Source organism: Nanorana parkeri, unplaced genomic scaffold (genome assembly GCF_000935625.1).
Source record: "Nanorana parkeri isolate BGI_ZX_2015 unplaced genomic scaffold, ASM93562v1 scaffold576, whole genome shotgun sequence".
NCBI lineage: Eukaryota > Metazoa > Chordata > Amphibia > Anura > Dicroglossidae > Nanorana > Nanorana parkeri.
In genome coordinates this window covers 597,967-615,375 of record NW_017306844.1, presented here as the reverse complement: position 1 = coordinate 615,375, position 17,409 = coordinate 597,967, and the positions used below count along the sequence as shown (strand labels likewise).

The 17,409-nt window shown below is 45.0% G+C and overlaps 1 protein-coding gene across 1 annotated transcript in view; it reads right to left on the bottom strand.

Annotated features, from left to right (window-relative positions):
- Positions 1-12,396: 12,396 nt before the first annotated feature.
- SLC15A5 (solute carrier family 15 member 5) overlaps positions 12,397-17,409 on the bottom strand; it is a 14,354-nt gene continuing 9,341 nt past the window's right edge. The window contains exons 6-10 of the mRNA XM_018562387.1: positions 16,899-17,087; positions 16,648-16,779; positions 15,615-15,723; positions 13,276-13,419; positions 12,397-12,454 (exon numbers count right to left, since the gene is read on the bottom strand). Of these exons, the coding sequence (XP_018417889.1) occupies positions 12,397-12,454; positions 13,276-13,419; positions 15,615-15,723; positions 16,648-16,779; positions 16,899-17,087 (632 nt within the window). The remainder of the gene's footprint in view (positions 12,455-13,275; positions 13,420-15,614; positions 15,724-16,647; positions 16,780-16,898; positions 17,088-17,409) is intronic.

Here is a 17,409-nt window from a genome sequence, read left to right as displayed (position 1 = left end):
ACACGGCACACAGTGCATGCACAATCACAACACACAGGGCACACAATGTATGCACAATCACAGCACTCGCGGCACACATTGCATACAGAGTTAGATTACCACTTATTAATGTTGTGCTAAGCCTTGTTAGAAGAGCAAGGTGGCCGCACGGTGGAATTTTCATTTTTGCTCTTAATGTTACACTGACATTGTTCTTGATGTGCACAATTGGAAGATTTCCCTGTTGTATTTCAGCAAGGTGAAGTCTGGAGAAGAACCAATTATAGCGGCTTGAATGGTGCATATGTGCGGTGTGCTCACCAGTATACAGGAGATGAGAACAATCCTCTGACAACCCTGCAGTGTTAAAGTAAACCTTAACTGGATGGCCTTTAGTTTGTCCTGTGCACATAATGGTGACAACAGTGGACCGTGTCTGTGTCATGTATTGAAATGGCTACTTGTACTCTCTATGGAGAGCCCATGTGACAGGGAGACAACTCAGGAGCACAATTGGTAGATAGCAACAAAGCATTGTCATCCTCTAACAGGAAGTGCCTGAACAAGGACCTTCATGGCAGGATCACCAGGGATTATTTTAATAAAAGCTGCAGATCGCTTCTCGGCCTTTTGGCTAAGATCAAGTGTAGTATCTGTTCTTATCAGTTGTTGGAGGGGAGAGGATGTTGCCACCCGATGGGAGAACATTCTAGTACCCTCTGACATAATGGTGGGTGTCGGAGGACGGTTCGGTCCACTGCTAGTTGCGTCAGGCCCTGATGTACGGGTAGACCCTAGACAGTGGGAGGATCCCCATCGTCCACGGGCTTCGATAAAAAAAAAAAAAAAATCTGTTCTTATCAAAATAAAAAAAGTAAAAAAGCTGCAGATTTAAAAATACCTTTTAAAATACAATACCTTGTTAACGTTTATATGGGTTTTTATTGATTGGGTTTATATCTCGGTTAACACTGGCATCTATGAGCCATAATAAAAATGTCTTTAACAACATGGCGCCATTTAGTTCTGGGAAATATGGAGGCTGTTAAGTCTTAATAAAATCACTGCTTTTTACACTGTAAATGTATTTATAAGTATTATTTTATAATATGAAAGTCACATCTCTAATGACACTGGAATAAAACCCCGTTCCGGGTGATTACAATGAAATGTATATTTGGGGAGAGAAATAGCAGCACATGTTTGTGGCTGTTTTGGAGAATATTTCATCATTATTTTCCAGAGGCTGAAGCGGCTCCATTAGTAACAGTAAAAATAGAGATGTCTCGGGAGAGATTATGGCTGAATCCCCTCAGGACGGTCACAGTGTCACCAGTCGCAGGATAATGAGTGTTAAGACGCCCTCGGCACTCTGAATGTGCAGTTATGTATTATCAGTACTATAAGGACGGCGGCGGAGACACCGGTGTATCATTTCCAGCTCTGTATGGAGGACGAGTAGGGAGCACCAGAGGCTGCTGGACTGCCGACGTGACACACAGGAAGGTGAGATGTCTGAGGCTCGCTCCTTGGTCCATAATAATAAACATAATACTCTGCAGGAGGGGGGAGTCACATCCCGTAATTGGTTCCTCCAGCCATGAAAGTGTTGGTTTCCTCCTGGAATCGTCTCATTTAAGACCCGCTCTAGACCTGCGTGCCTGCTGTTATCATGGCAGTGCTAGGAGGTTAGGTTTTCACAGGTGTAGATGTGGTAGAAACTGACATCACACTCTTCCACAGCCCAATTTCTTTAGACCTGGCGTATGGAAAGTGGTTTTATTTCAACCATCCAAAATACCTTAAAACCACAATAAGTTAAAGAAAACGGAGCCTCTGCAGAGACACGGGAGCAATTTTATGACTAATGAGCAGATGTGGGTGAATTTATTGCGGTATAGTTGGAGTTATGAGTTTAACTAGAGATCAAAGGGCCCCATAGCAGAGAAAGGTCCCTCAAACTTAAATTAGTAATCATTGGAAAGCCCCCTTTAAGTTAATGGTGAGTGGAAGGCTCCCCCTTCCTTTCTTTGAAATATTAGTCAGAACAAACTAGGGATGTCCTAGTATCGGTACTTGTACTCGTAAAAATACCCCGATACTAAAGGCCGATACCGGTCCTTTACATTTTTTAAGAAATTCGGCTGCCTGAGATTCCTGCACTTGCTGGGGATCTGTTTTTGACAGTGCCTGTCTGGCTCCACATCTCCTCCTTTCAGGCGCCCACAGGCACATGGATGGACATCCCAACAGCGCCCGTACAGCCCTGGACCCACTCACACTGCTCGGAGAGCCCGGCACCCACATGCAGCCCAGGTGAGACCTACAAGCAGCCCTGCTGAGGCCTGCATGTAGCCCTGATGAGACGCACACAGCCCTGTATATATGCTGTATAACCATGGAATGATGGGATCAATGATTATACAGCAATAGAGAATAGCAACCGGCTATAGAGGACTACAAATCTCAGCAATCCATGATTGCTGGTTGTCATTCTCCATTGTTGAATAATCATTGAGTGCATTACAGTTTTTCATAATTATAAAAAAACTGCCCTAAAATCATTAGTCTGTATTGTTTTAGAACAAATGTCACATGTCCCTTTATGAGCAAGTATAGGTAATTGGTATTGGCGAGTACCTGAGGGAAAGTATTTGTACCTGGTCTTGAAAAAATGGTATCAGGACATCCCTATAACAAACCCACCCTTATTGATAGTCACTGGAACGCCTCCTTTTATATTGGTGGTCAGTGGAAAGCTCCCATTCCTTAAACTATTAGTCAGAACAAACCCACCCTTACATTGATAGTCACTGGAAAGCCGCCCTTTGCATAGTGGACAGTGAAAAGGCCCGCTTACTTTGTTGGTCAAGATAAGCTGTCTCTACATTTGTATTTACGGAAAGCCCCGTACATTAGTGGTCAGTAATTCCCCTCATTGGTGGGTAATGAAAAGCCCCTCTCTAAACTTGGTGGTTAATGGAAAACCCACCTTGACTTTTACAGTCAGTCTAAAGCCCTTCCCCTTATATTGGTAGTTGGGTTACTGCTCTCACAATGGTGGTCAAGAAAAGCCCCTCTATATGTTGGTGGTCAGTGAACCCCCTTGGTGGTCACGCAGTGTCACACCTTACTTAGCAGATCAGTGGAAAGCCCTCTTATTACATAGGTGGTCAGGGGAAAGCATTCCCCCATTGCACTGATGGTTAGTGGGATCCCTCTCCTTTATATTACTATTAGTTTATATTCCTTACATTGGTGGTCAACGAAAGCTGCCTCCACCAGCACACACTCACTGGTGGTCAGGAAAAGCTCCATCTCGCATTAATATTCAAGGAAAGCCACACCCTTCACTTTGCTGGTCAGTGAAAAGTCCCGCTACCTGTACCTTGGTGGTCAGTGGAAATCCCCCCGTACCTTGGTGTCAGGAAAAGTTCCATCTTACATTGGTGGTCATTGAGGCAAGTTACTCACCTTTAGAGGTCCAGATCTGTAAGGTGGTGGAGTGCAATTCTAGCAGTGGCAGAGCACCTTGGAAGTCACCTATGAAGAAGGCACCTCTCCACATTGGCTATAACTATGTTGGACCAGGTAAGAGGATCTGTACCATCCAAAATAGGCCACCAATGTCAAACCAGGTCAAGGTGATAGGAAGCACCTTTGAAAGCGGGGTTAGAGTTGGTGAGTCTATCCTAAATAGATTCTACCCTACCACTCCAGACCCCATAACAGCTACATGGGCTGGTATGGCGTTAGTTATGCCACTGGTTACGGAACAGCAAGTGGGTGGGTAGGGCCTGGGCCCAATATGCAGTATGTGTCTTTTCATCATTGGGGTCCCTTGTTGACTTTCACTATCAGCATGGAGGATGAATGTTCTAGCTGTGTTTGTGTGCTCCACAAAAATAAGCAGCTTCTAAATGTGTTTGCCATAGAAGGTCCATTAGACTGTAAGCTCTTCTGGCTGGACACTGCATTTTATATATCGAATCATCTTGAAAAAGGAGGACTAAACGCAAAGACTAAAATCTCATTAAAGGCCAAGCAGTGTACAGGACTGTAGACACAGCAGAGGAATTTGGAGGAACTTGTATCCCCTTCCAGCCGGTACTCTGCTTTTCATGACCATCCGTGAGCTCTTATTTTGACCCGTTTTCAGTGTTTATTGTTAGGCTTTCCTAAAATCTGGAATGATTGTGGAATTATTGCTCTTTCATGGAAATTGATGTAAAAATAATTAGCATGAGAAGAATTGATTTTGCTTTGGATTCATCCAATGGGTATCGGCCTTGTCAGAATGAGACTCTGATTCCTAATAATATCTAGTTAATTAAAGGCGAAGTGCCAAAGCAGAACAGCGTCCTTCTAGTGCAGGGGTGGGCAACCTCGGCACTCCAGCTGTGGTGAACCTACAAAGCCCATCATGTGTCTGCTTCCTGGAGTTATGCCTGTGGCTTTCAAAGTCTTATGGGATTTGTAGTTTCATCACAGCTGGAGGGCCAAAGTTTGGCTACCCCTGATCTAGAACATGGGTAGGTAACCTCCAGCTGTGGTGAAACTACAAACACCATTATAACTTTGCCATTGCGAGCCATGCCTGTGGCTGTCAGAGTCTTGCAATGCCTCATGGGATTTGTAGTTCTACCACAGCTGCAGTGCCGAGGTTGCCTATACCTGTTCTAGTATATTATAATTAGTGGTCTGGACCCCAGGAGAAGGGAATTAATGGCGGATTCAGGTATTGGTCAGATCTGGAAAATATCCGTCATTTGTCTCCTCGATGATCTGAGCCGGCAGCGGAATGAATGGCCGTCCTCTCCACCCCGATGCAGATTGCAGATCCTGATAACGCCGCTGCACTCGCCAGCTTGTAATTAACTGCAGAAGCCTCTTGATACCGTTCAGGCTCTTTAAACTCAGATGATATTTTTAATTGGCACTGAGAAAAAAAGAAGGTTTCCTGCGAGCAATTCCACGTCCGTACAAATGAAAAGCTTTCCTCCAAATCAAGGTCAGAAAAGACTGATTGCTGGGCGAGGCTCCGCCCCATGCGGCAGTTGGCACCATTTCTCCACATTGGTGAAGCTGTAGAAAGGTTTTTTTGCAGCATCTGGGGGTGGGGGGAGCCCTCTATATGGGAAAGGGGTGGGTTGTAGGAGGAAGGGGGTGGGGCCTTGTATCAGCATAAATACTGCTTAATAATTAATTGGTGCTGAGCTGTCCAGCTCCACCCTGATGTGCAAAGACAGCCCCTGAGCAGTTGTGCAATGGCACTGGCATGTGCAGGGGTCCTATACATTGAAAGCCTGACTCACTAGATACCAACAATATATCTTGGTATAAATGAGATCAGGGTCGTAACTATAAATCACGGGGGTCCAATAGCAAAAATGTGATGGGGGGCCCCCCTGATGGCCTCTCTCTGAGCTGTGAGTAATAATGCCAAGATCCCAAAGACTCCTCTTGTGCATCTGAAGTCTTCTATACACTGTAGACTTTACAGGGGATTAGAGTTGTCGTCAACTGCAACCACTCCAACCCTTAATGATACACATTATCTTCACATGTTCTATGCCTCAACAACCTAATGGGGCCCCTTCCACCCCCAGGCCCCATAGCAGCTGCCTGGGCTGCTATGGCTATAGGTACGGCACTAAATGGGATCATTGAACACCAAATATGAGGAAGATTTCATAACTTTCACAATAATTGGATATTCTGGTGTGAGGAAAGATGGCACAATGACCAACAGACTGGAAGATATCGGACAAACCAGACAGAAATAGGTGCTCGGCCATCTGTACAGAATCCTTGGACTGCGGCCTCAATCTGAACAACAAACAATTTCCAGGACGATCTTTCAGATGCAGAATGACGATAGTTTGTAGTTCTTTCAATCTTGTCCGAATTGTGATGCTCAGGATTCAGCAGTTTACGAGTAGGGATAGGCATGCAGCAAGTTACATCACAGCTCCTGATCCATGTACTCATTCCAAACGACTCAATCCAGGGGATCAGTATGACAGTGCTGCTAGGTTTCATGACAGGTTTTCTTTAAAGAAGATGAAAACTTAACCCTTGCAGTGGGCCTACCCCTGCACTGAAAGAGTTAACTGCTCGCTTTTCTCTAGGGGCGAAAATAAAGAAGAATACTCTGTCCCGTGACAGTGGCTGCACTCCGCTCTCCTCCTCTGCTCCGGCTGCGGTATGTTTTTCAGCATCTTCAACTCTAATAGACCTGTATTAGAAGTGATGACATCACAGGTCCTTAGACCACCGGAGCCGGGGGAGAAGAGGCTGCCAGGACCGGTCTAGCAGTCTGGCTGGAACGGAGGATCGGATGAGTATTTCTTCTTTACCTTCACCCCCCTAGACAAAACGAGCATTTAACCCTTGCACTGTGGTGGTAGCCCCACTGCAAGGGGTTAATTTGTCAAAATCCTGGAGTTCCGCTTTAACAATTTTACATTTGTAATGTCATGTATAATGTAATGAATGAATTTATTGACCTGTACGTATTTATGAACAGAGTGCCGTGCGGTCACCAGTGTGACGCTCAATTTACAAAGACTGAACACAAGGATAATTATCTTTATTCTCAGCCGTGTGACCGTCATTCTTATCTCTCATTTTACTGTAATTGTTTGTAAAATAAGGATCCGTCTGCTGGTGTGTTAGCTTTGTGAATGGAGCCTAATGTACTCCGTCTATGCACACCGCGCTGCTCTGCTGGGAGCCTTTGTACAATAGGACGTGACACTTCTCTCCATCAGGTGGCGCTGTTATACCAGAACCAGGATTGCTGAGACTTAAAGGGGCAGTTTGGGCACTACAGGGCCTCTTTATGGAGCCCGAAATGGCCTTTTCTCCATTCTTCTCAATGGACTTTGTACTTTTGTTGAAGTTGTTCTTTTAAAGCATTTCCAGCTTTATTTTGTTTTCCTTTGCTATGCCTATCTTTGGTGTATTTTACATTAGTTTTTATGTCAGTTTTTGTTTTTGGAAGCTAATGTTTTTTATCTGCATACAAGAACTTTAACTCTTAACAACAATGTATCTTATTTGTGTATCACTCGACTGTAGATCCTCCAATCATCTCTGAATTGGTGCTGACACTGTCCTTCCTTCTGGAGGGGGGGGGCTACTTATGCTCCCCATGTTCCCGGTGTGTGTTGTAAAGTAGTCACCGCTCCAAGCTAACCCCTGTGATGGATCACAATCTCATGTTTTGATTACTAATTTGTATTGGCAATGTAGACAATCCCAGGAGCGAGCTTGGAGCGGTGACTACTGTACAACACACACAGGGAACATGGAGAACAAAAGTAGCCCCACTCCAGAAGGAAGGACAGTGTCAGCACCAATTCAGAGATGATTTGAGGATCTACAGCCGAGTGATACACCAAATAAGAGACATTTTATTTAATAGTTCAGGTACTTAAATATATATTTTTAACATTTATCTCCTGAGTTTAGTGTCACTTGAATCATATCTGTTATGTCAACTAGAAGCGATCATCGCTGTGTGCTCCTAGCTGTAAAGTCTCTGCTGTCAACTGATGATCAGGAACCAATCATCTCAGTTCCCGATCATGTGATCTCTATATGGCAGTTATGGCAGAGTGATCACATTACTTTGTTTGTAAACAGCTGTCAGTGTCAGGTGACGGTTTGTTTACATGATGTGCGCAGAAGAACAAAAAAAAGTATCTCTAAAAGGAGACAACACAGGGGGGAATTTATCAAAACTGCATGGAGCAGACAAAACCTGGGGCAACCAATCAGCTTCTCTCTTTCATTTTCAAACCTTAACTGAACAAACTGAAGAGAGAAGCCGATTGGTTGCCAGATTTTGTCTGCTGACCTTTCGATAAATTCCCCTCACAGTGTTTAAGGGCTTGTTCACACCATCTCTAGACCAGATCTGGGAGCGTCTCTGCCAATGTGTGTATCGCTGTCGTGATGCGCTCTGGTTTGGGTTTTCTTTTTCAATCGGTTTTGCTTAGGTTTTAAGCACATTCCAGTGTATTTACATGCGCTTACATGTGCTTTTGTGCGCTCCTAGTGTGCGGAAAAAATGCAGCATGCTGTACTCCTTTTAAAAGCTCTGGACCTGAACGCATTGGTATGCACTGGCCTCATTTAAAACCATTGGAATTACTGTGCATGTGTCTTTGGTTCAGATAAAAAAAACATTCTGGTCTGGAGATGATGTGAAGAGGCCCTAACAAAAAATACAGTTTACTAGTTAAATAAACAATAAATAAATGTTACATTTTTTGCCCACTTTTTCCCATTTATCAGCCTAATTTTAAATCTGAGAAGGGTATTTAATAAAACATAAACACAAACATAAACTCAAAAAGTCAAAAGTATTTCGATATGCATATTAACCCCCCTAGAATTACTGTCATTGCCTTCTAAATTTGCTCTGGGCTTCGATGAGCTGTGGTCACGAAAGGGTTAAGCAGCATCACCTTGACATGGCTCTTGGCGGTTTTCCCGCATTTCCTCTCTGTTCCAGTGTGTTGCAATATTCCTCTATGTATGGGCACCTCTGGAATATAACGCAGCTCTTCTAGATGGAGTGTCTACAGAAAATATTATCCTTTCCCTAGGACACAGCAGGGCCATCTTTAATATTAATTAGGCCCTGGGCAAGATTTTCTTGATGGGCCCCCACAACCCTCCATCACCTGGAAACCGCTACTAGCCGGTCTCACCACCAGCAGTGCCACTTTGCTTGTTCTGTCTGCTGATCGGGCAAAAGGGATAGCAGCTGTGGGCCCCTGTAAATTATGGGGCCCAGGGCAGTTGCCCCTTTTGCCCTGCGGTAAAGACAGCCCTGGGACACAGTGACGTGCCATGCCTTCTGTGCTGGGTGAGGCATCCCCCAGTCCACCATAGCTCTGCCCCGTCCCACCGAAGCTCTGCCCAGTCCAGCAGACGCTCCGCCCCAATCTCGGTAACAAAGCTGTGTGGGGAGGAGAAACTGGTGAGGCATCGAGATCGATGTCCTCACTGTATTTTTTTTTTTATTGGACAGCTTGGACCAATGGCGCTTTGCCATTGGTCCAAACCATCCACAGAGCTCACGCCTCTAACACAGAGTAGAGGCTGTGACAGCTCTTGCATCACTAGTTTAGGTTACACAAGCAGTGGGGAAGCCCGCTGCTTGGTGTACGATGAATAAGAATGAAGTCATTAAAAAGTGTTTCAAAGATTCTTCTCACATTAACGGAAACTTTGGCAGATTGATTGCCGGCAATTCCGACAACAGATGGACAGAACGCCGAGCAGAGTAATTATTCTCTAATTATGATGAAGTGGTCCCCGGCTCTCCCCATCTTCTCCTCCGTCTCCTCCTGTGGACTGGAGACAACATGGCGGCCCCAGTGGAACACCAGCACACAATGTCAATCCTTTTAGTGTCCGATCACAACTTTTGTTTTTCATTTCGGATTGAGTGGGGAAGGATGAGAACACCTGTCTGGATTCAAGTGCTATGCGGGGCGCTAAAAAAATCTCTATAATGGCTCCCAAGGCAGCAATAAAACCCAACAGTCCTAATCCTTCCTCACTCCACCCAAAATGAAAGAAAAAAGTTTTGTCACACCTAAAAATGGAACTCCAATCAGACAGCTAAATACACCATACACAGTCCGTGTACCCATCGCACTCAGAGACGCTGCTCCAAAGATGGAAGGTGGATGCAGCAGGCGTCAGCGGGTGGCTTCCGACAAAATATAAGGAAAGGATGGACACCGGCACTCCGAAGCAAGTTCAGTACGTGTTTATTAACATACTAGTTGCAAGTAGAAGACTCTAAACAACGTCTCGGGGTCTCACAGGATCCCCTTCATCAGGCAAACAAGTGACTTGTTTGCCACGTACTGAACTTGCTTTGGAGTGCCGGTGTCCATCCTTTTCAGCTAAATACACCATACACATACTGTATGTGATCGGTTTTACCGATCAGCCAGTCCTGTAATTCACATACTTCGTGGAGGTATCACTATCATTCACTAATGTGATTTTGCAGCTTCCTGCATGGCCTGCCTGATCACTGGCCAATGAATCAGCAGCATTATGATCCTAATCAATAGGTCAATGGGCCGGGAACTTGCATGGGAAATTGTGGTGTTGCCTTCTAAGTGTGCGGTGTGTCAGGGTTATATGGATCACAAGTCTGGCTGAACAGAATTACAGGTCTGTTTGGCAGGTGACAAGGATCTCATATCTGTATTCCACCCATGTGTTCCACCGTCATCGTATCTCTTAGGCTGGCTCCACTCCCTTGAACAAGCATTGACACTTGCTACAGATTACAGCATTTAGTGTTGTGGTGCATTGCCATTTATTCTGAGCTGCAACCTGAACCACATATACAAAGCCAACAAACATATCATTCACCTGCTGATTTATAATAGTCCTGGCCTCTGCATACACATACATGTACAGTCTCTCTTTGCATTCCTCATATACATAGATCCTGGCCTTTACATATACATACATGTACATCCATTATACTGTATACTTACATGTAACTTCTCCATATATACCCATGTACCTCCTATATATACTTGACCTCTTCATATACCTTCTTCGTACAAATACATGTAGCTCCAACTTATACATACATGTACCTTCTCCATATACTATATATATATTCTGCATGTACCTCCTACATATACATGGATCCTGGTCTCTGCATATACATACATGTATAGTCTTCATATACAAGCATTTACTTTCTCCATATACACACATGTACGTCCTAAATACATATAGATCCTGGCCTTTGCATATACATACATGTACCTTCTTTATATGCATAGGTTTACCTTCTCCATATAACCCCTCCATATACATGATGTGCCTTCTCCATGTGGCCTTCTTTGTCTAGTAAGTTCTTGTGTCCTTATTGCAGTGATGGAGTTGCATAGGACATCTTCTCTGCAGTGGACCAGAAGACACATTTCCTATAAGAATTCTTCATACAAGCAGACTGTCCATCGTCCTCCATCCATCCGGAAGCCATCACAGCTCCCAGACTTGCCATGTGAAGACAAGAACAACCTTTATGTAACTGGAATCTCCGTCACCAAGCTGGGCAGCCCTGCCATGGCAGATGATGGCAGGGATGGTCTTCTTACTGTACAATATGCCCGCAGCAGTCATGTTACTTCAGCGCAAACCTCTGGCTGGAGACTAAAATGCATTCCAGTACAAAGCGCCCCAGCTATCCACTCTTACAGCAGGTCATTGAAAGTAAACCTCAATGGTCATCCACTCGACAGCTCCAACCCGCAGGCCAAAGAGTTTGTCCAAAGCTGCGGAAGAATGTTGCCACCAGTCGTGTCCCAGTCTTGGTGCAATTATCGATTTGCATCTTACACTTTTTTATCCAGAAACCCCCAACAGTTAGAAGATCCATTCTATAGGACTGATGGACACGGGTCTACTGGTGCCCACCACTGTCACTGTGTGCAAAGAAAAGAGATTTCCTCCGGTTATAAACAACCGTCTCATTATCAGTCAAAAAACAAAAAGAAGCCTCTTTTTGCAGATGCAGCCACACAGACCTACAAACCAGATATCGTCCACGCACAGGAAAAGGAGGATTCAAATCTGATATATGAAAAGCCAGATGGCCTGCATCTTAGAGAGGTTTCTACAGATCTTCAGCCTGAGAAAGAGCACCTGGAAACAAAGCATCTGAATAGGAACCTTCTTCTGCCAGATCCACAATTAGATCCAGAATTATTCAATTTCCTCAGATCCTCCGAGAGAAAAACAAACTCTTCCAGGCCTCTCAGTTCACCTCCAATTGTTGTAATGTCTCCTGAGCCTTGGACAAGCCAAACACCGCCAGACGAGACCCAACTATCCATCATTGTTCCTACCCTACCAAGAGGGACAAGTATGCCACAGAAATAATCAAGGCTACCAGCAAACGTAGACTCTACAGGACTGAATATCCGTATTAGTTGTACTATTTTACATTATCATCAGTAATGACATTGACATTTACAGTACAATAGTTTACAAGTTCAGTGTTTGTCATTTGCTCTGTCACATCTGGAATATATTTGCCTATTGTCACTGGAACATAAGCCAACTTTCACTTTGAGGACCGAAATTGTTGACTTGTTATTCTGGATTCCAGGGCTTTCAGCCTCATCCTTGGCTTTACTTCCTAGTGAGCCACTGACCTGGAACAAGTATATAAGACAGGAGCTCAAGCTTCATAGACACAACTGGCTGCATGCTTTTTCCAGGGTTCCTCACTAGGTAACATGACAGCCCTGAGACCTGTACCTTTAAAAAAAAGGCAGCTGTCCTCACAAGTTCCTTTTAGGTAAATGATCTGCCTTAGCAAAAAATAATCTAGAGTTATACACAATGCGTATGCGCTTAAAACATATGCGTTTTAAAGTTCACTGTGATTGGCTCTACCAAAGTGTCCAAAAACCTGTTGGGGTAAAGATAGAGATGGCGGTGGTAGTACTGGTAGTGATGAGCTGGTGGTGCTGTTAGAGGAGATGTTGCTGAGGCTGTTGAAAATGCTGGAAATATTCTGATGGTGCTGGTGGTGGCATAGTTGGTAGTGGTGAAGATTAGCTGATGGTGGCTGATGTGTTAATGTAGAGATGATGGTGGATGTGGAAGTGGTGAAAACAGTGCCAAGGAAATAATAGAAATGATGGGGATTAGCTAATGGTGCTAGTGCTGGCATAGAGATGGTGATAATGGTACTACAGATTACCTGTTGGGGATGGTGGTGGGAAAAATGGTGATGATGCAACTTCACCATGACAAAAAAAACCCATAAAACATAATACAGACGATAAAGGAAAAGTAAGAGCCTGTAGGTCAGTAGGCCCGAGGATAGCGTCAACAGGACAGTTAGCAGGGTATAAGCGGTATCAAAGTATCAACATTACTGATAGCGCAGGGGACACAATGTTCTGTAAAAATCTTGCAGGTTGGTACAGGTCCTGGGCTGCCTGCACCGCCCTCTCCCAACATCACCCATCTTGGGGCGCCTGTGCAATTTTTTGATGCCCCCAAACATATGTACGAAATATCAGAGACCAGCTGGTAATGACACAATAAGACTTTCATTCCCCCCGTGTGCGCCACTCCTGGTATTCCTTCTCTGAGATGATGATGGTGGTGGCAGTATGTTAGTCTACATAGAGTTTCTTTTTTTCTAAGCCACTAATGTTTCCATACTGTAGGTCCACTGCTGGGTAATTCCGCTGCCACCTTTACCTGGGATGGGTCACTTACAATGTTGTCTCCACAGGAGCGAATGTAGGTGGCCAATCTAGGAAAGTCTCATAATAGCGGAGTGACTTTTCATGAAGTAGCAACTTCTCCTCAAAGAGACTTGGATGCAATCCGGGATCATTTGTTTCCTCCAGATGGTCATACCTGAGGGGCAAGAGAAGCCGTCATGAAGGAAGGGTAAGGAGAGATCCTGTCACGTGGGATCTGTGCGACTTGCAGATTGTATGATACATGATATGTCTGAAGACTTAGAATAAATGATAATTGAATGAAAGGCAATGCTTGGGGAACATCTGAACATATTGTGAATGTTTCTGACCATGTGGGGCTTTGAACTTGTACAATATCAGATAATGCCAAGGTTTATTGTGTTTATCTGCATCTCTTGTAGAATGACCTGATCTTTGTACTTCTGACACGCTATACAGAGATACGAGCCAAAGTCTTACAACAATTTCTGCTCGCTCCTACTATGATGTTTTCTGCTTTGTCAGCAGAACTTTACGTTTACAACAGCCATAAATCTATCATAAGTGTTTGACTGATATGCCATTGAGATTTCACATTTGTCAATACTACAAGTGTATGAACATGGCTGGCCAGCCTTCCTCTGACCTGAAACAGTAATCAGTCTGCTTGGAATGCCCTTATACAGGCAGATCTCCATCACAGAATGCAAAGCTGTGTGCCCGGCCTCCTCTGCACACTGTCAGAAGTTGCCACCTGTCCAAGATTCACCCGGACAGTGCTGTATGTGCTGTGTACCCAGACACAGGATGTCATGATGTGAAGTGGACAGGTGCAATAAGGGGGTCCTGGTGTTCCAACTTGAGTGCATGGAGGAGGCACAGGACATGGAAGGATGCTGGATCTCCGGGAGCAAAGAGGTGTCTGAACACAGGGTGCAGATGAGTCTTGAAGGGTACAGGGGTTGAGCGTCAGGCAGATGTGTTGTTTGAACACAGATTTACGTGTCACCTAGCGCCTGTTAGCTAACTGGCCGCATTAACTGGAAGTGCTGGTGGCTACTAACTGCAGAGAACCAGAACTGGATCAGGGAGGTGGTGAGTTTAACACCAGGGGGAGAGGAGGGGGGTCTGTGAACTCTATCAGTGATAATAAATATCTGGAAGTATTATACTTACACTTATTATCTTTAATGCCTGCAAAGTAAAAATATATCTCTCCTCTCTCTATCCCCTGGCTGTCACTCCTCTCTCTATCCCCTGGCTGTCTCTCCTCTCTCTCTCCCCTGGCTGTCACTCCTCTCTCTCCTCTGGCTGTCTCTCCTCTCTCTCTCCCCTGGCTGTCTCTCCTCTGTCTCTCCCCTGGCTGTCACTCCTCTCTCTCCTCTGGCTGTCTCTCCTCTCTCTCTCCCCTGGCTGTCTCTCCTCTCTCTCCTCTGGCTGTCTCTCCTCTCTCTCTCCTGACTGTCTCTCCTCTCTCTCTCCTGACTGTCTCTCCTCTCTCTCCCTCCTGACTGCCTCTCCTCTCTCTCTCTCTTTCTCCTGTATATTCTCCCCCCAAAAAATTGCTGTGTGGCTGTAGAGTGTTTGAGTTTCCCATGAAGAAAAGGTGGCATCCCTGACCCACCATGACTGCACAGGTTGACCGTTTGTGAACTGCTAAAATAGTGCAGCCTTAAAGTAGGGATTCCTTAGTTTCTTTGTTATTTTCTTGTATTCTCTCCTTGTCAGCTGTGAGGCCGTCCTATCTGAGTGGTACTAATAGGCTGTCATATAACAAAGGTCCTGTTTGGGATTAAATGAACAAAAACTAAAAACTTTCTTAATGGACAGTTTCACAGAATGTCAGTTAGCTCTAAGCTGAGGCAGGAGACAGCACAGCTTCTATGAGGGCCTTACAGACTGACACTGGGCTGATTGAGAGAGATGGGAATAACCGCAAACACACCAATTCCTGAGGATGAACTTTCATAAGGAATTTGATTATTACAAATGCCCTTTATGTCTCAAGGATCAGACAGATCTGAAACCAGACTGGTAGAAATCACAGAGGAGATTACACATGATCAAAAAAGGAAAATTTGGCTTTGCTTGGCTGGGACTTTGATGATGAACTGCTTGTTCTAGTACTACATACCTCATGCTACATACTTGGGCTGGCAGTGCACCACAATGGCATGATGGGACTTTTAGTGCTACAGCACCTAGAAAAGCACAGCCTGCACAAGGCTGCACTTTGGGAGGAGTGTAAGAGGATGTAAGTGGCTTATGCTCTATTGGGAGATAAGTGGCATAGTGTATGGGGTGGTCAGTCAATTGCAGTGCACAGGGAGGTAGGTGAGATCAACCTTGCACAATGCTGGTTGGTGTTACCTGTGAGAAATACGACAGAGCAGAAAAGAATTCAGGAGCGCCGCAGAGCCCAGCATGAAGAAGAATCTTTCCAGGTGACCATCTGATAAGGTTCCTGGGTACCAATCACCTGAGAACAAACACACCTATGTTAGGACACAGAAAGCCACTAATGTCAGTGTCTGCATTGGGTGGACCAGTGAGTAAGAGTACCCAGTTATGGATGGTGTCTTTGGAAGTCAGTAAACTCAATTTACAATGCCTAGATGGGAGAGATCAAAGAGTGGTATTGGAAGCAAACAGAGAGGTTTCCACTGCCGCGTTTCGCCACTCCCATTGAGGCTTAGTCATAGAGTCATCGGAAGTGCAGAAATAGCTTAAATACATTTACCTATATGATCCTGATATTTCTTTTTATGTTACATAATAAATACAATTAATAAAAACATGAGCCAAAAGCAAAAACTAAACTTACACATTTACCATAATTGGGAAGACCGTACTATATGACAACCAACGTAGAGTCAATAAAATTATATTGACTCATAGACAAACCGCGGTTCTGTAATGAACCCCATTATATTCAATCAAGGTCCTGGCATCCAATTTAAACAGTCCTGGTTTATTTAAATAAGATGCCAGGACCTTGAGAGAATATAATAGGGACCAATGGTATCATAAATACTGTACATATTGGATTGGTATTTGTAAATGTACCTAAGTATTCACTTAGCTGCCCTTCTGATGACTCTATGACAAATCCCCAGTAGCAGGGGCAAAATGCATCAGAGTAACCAGTAGCTGAAGCGCCCTTGCTACTCAGTGGCCTGTAGAGGGAGTCATCTGTTTTTAGAGGGCAGCAGAAAGTGAATGGTCTCTAGAGGGTGGTAAGGAGTCAGTGGCCTCAAGAAGGCAGAAAACAATTGAGTGATTACTAGAAGGGGGATCAGTGGCCTCAAGAGGGTGGCAGGGAGTAAGTGGCCTATAGATGGTGGTGGGGAGTCAATGGCACTTCTTTGGGTCTTTTTCAGTTACCTATCACCTAGTCACTTACCTCCAGATAATAGAAACGTGACTACAATTAGCATCGCCCCTATGAAGCAGCCAAGCGCCTGGAATAGAGTCATCACCGCCATGCAGATCCCACGGATACGGTTAGGTGCCAGCCCGAGGGTTATCGCGGAACCTGAACAGAGATTTTTAGGACTACGCTGATCACATGACCCATTACATTACACAAATATCTCATCTTCTATTCTGACACATAGCAGGTTTGTCTAATCACACATAACCACTAACACTTACAGGCCGGGACCACCAGGGCTTCCGCCAGTCCCAGCAGGACATACTGAGGGGCCAGATGTAGGCAAGACATGGACGACACCAGTAAGACTTTCCCTGACAACGTCTGCTCCACCATGGGGAACCACTTGCGATGGATCTCATAGATGCCAGCGACCAGCAACGACATGGCGGTTCCAATATGGCCACAAACTAGATGAAAGATAACATTGTAATTACAGCATAGAGATGATAAGAGGTGTCCACAGATTTCTACACTCTGGAAGGGATGTGATCAGTTGTGTTACTGCCAGTGGCTGGGGCCATCAGGACATCTCCCTGATGCCATGCGGGCCGCCTGGGTCGCTATGGCATCTTGCTCGGACAGCCAGGCTGCTGGCTGTCACTGGTGGCTGTGAGGAGGAACGCTTCGTTCCTTCTCACAGCCGCTGCTGAGTTGGTGACAACCAGCAGCTTCGCAGGAGGTGGCTGGGCCCGTCATCGGCAGTGATCGAGGAGGCGGGGCCCGGCGATC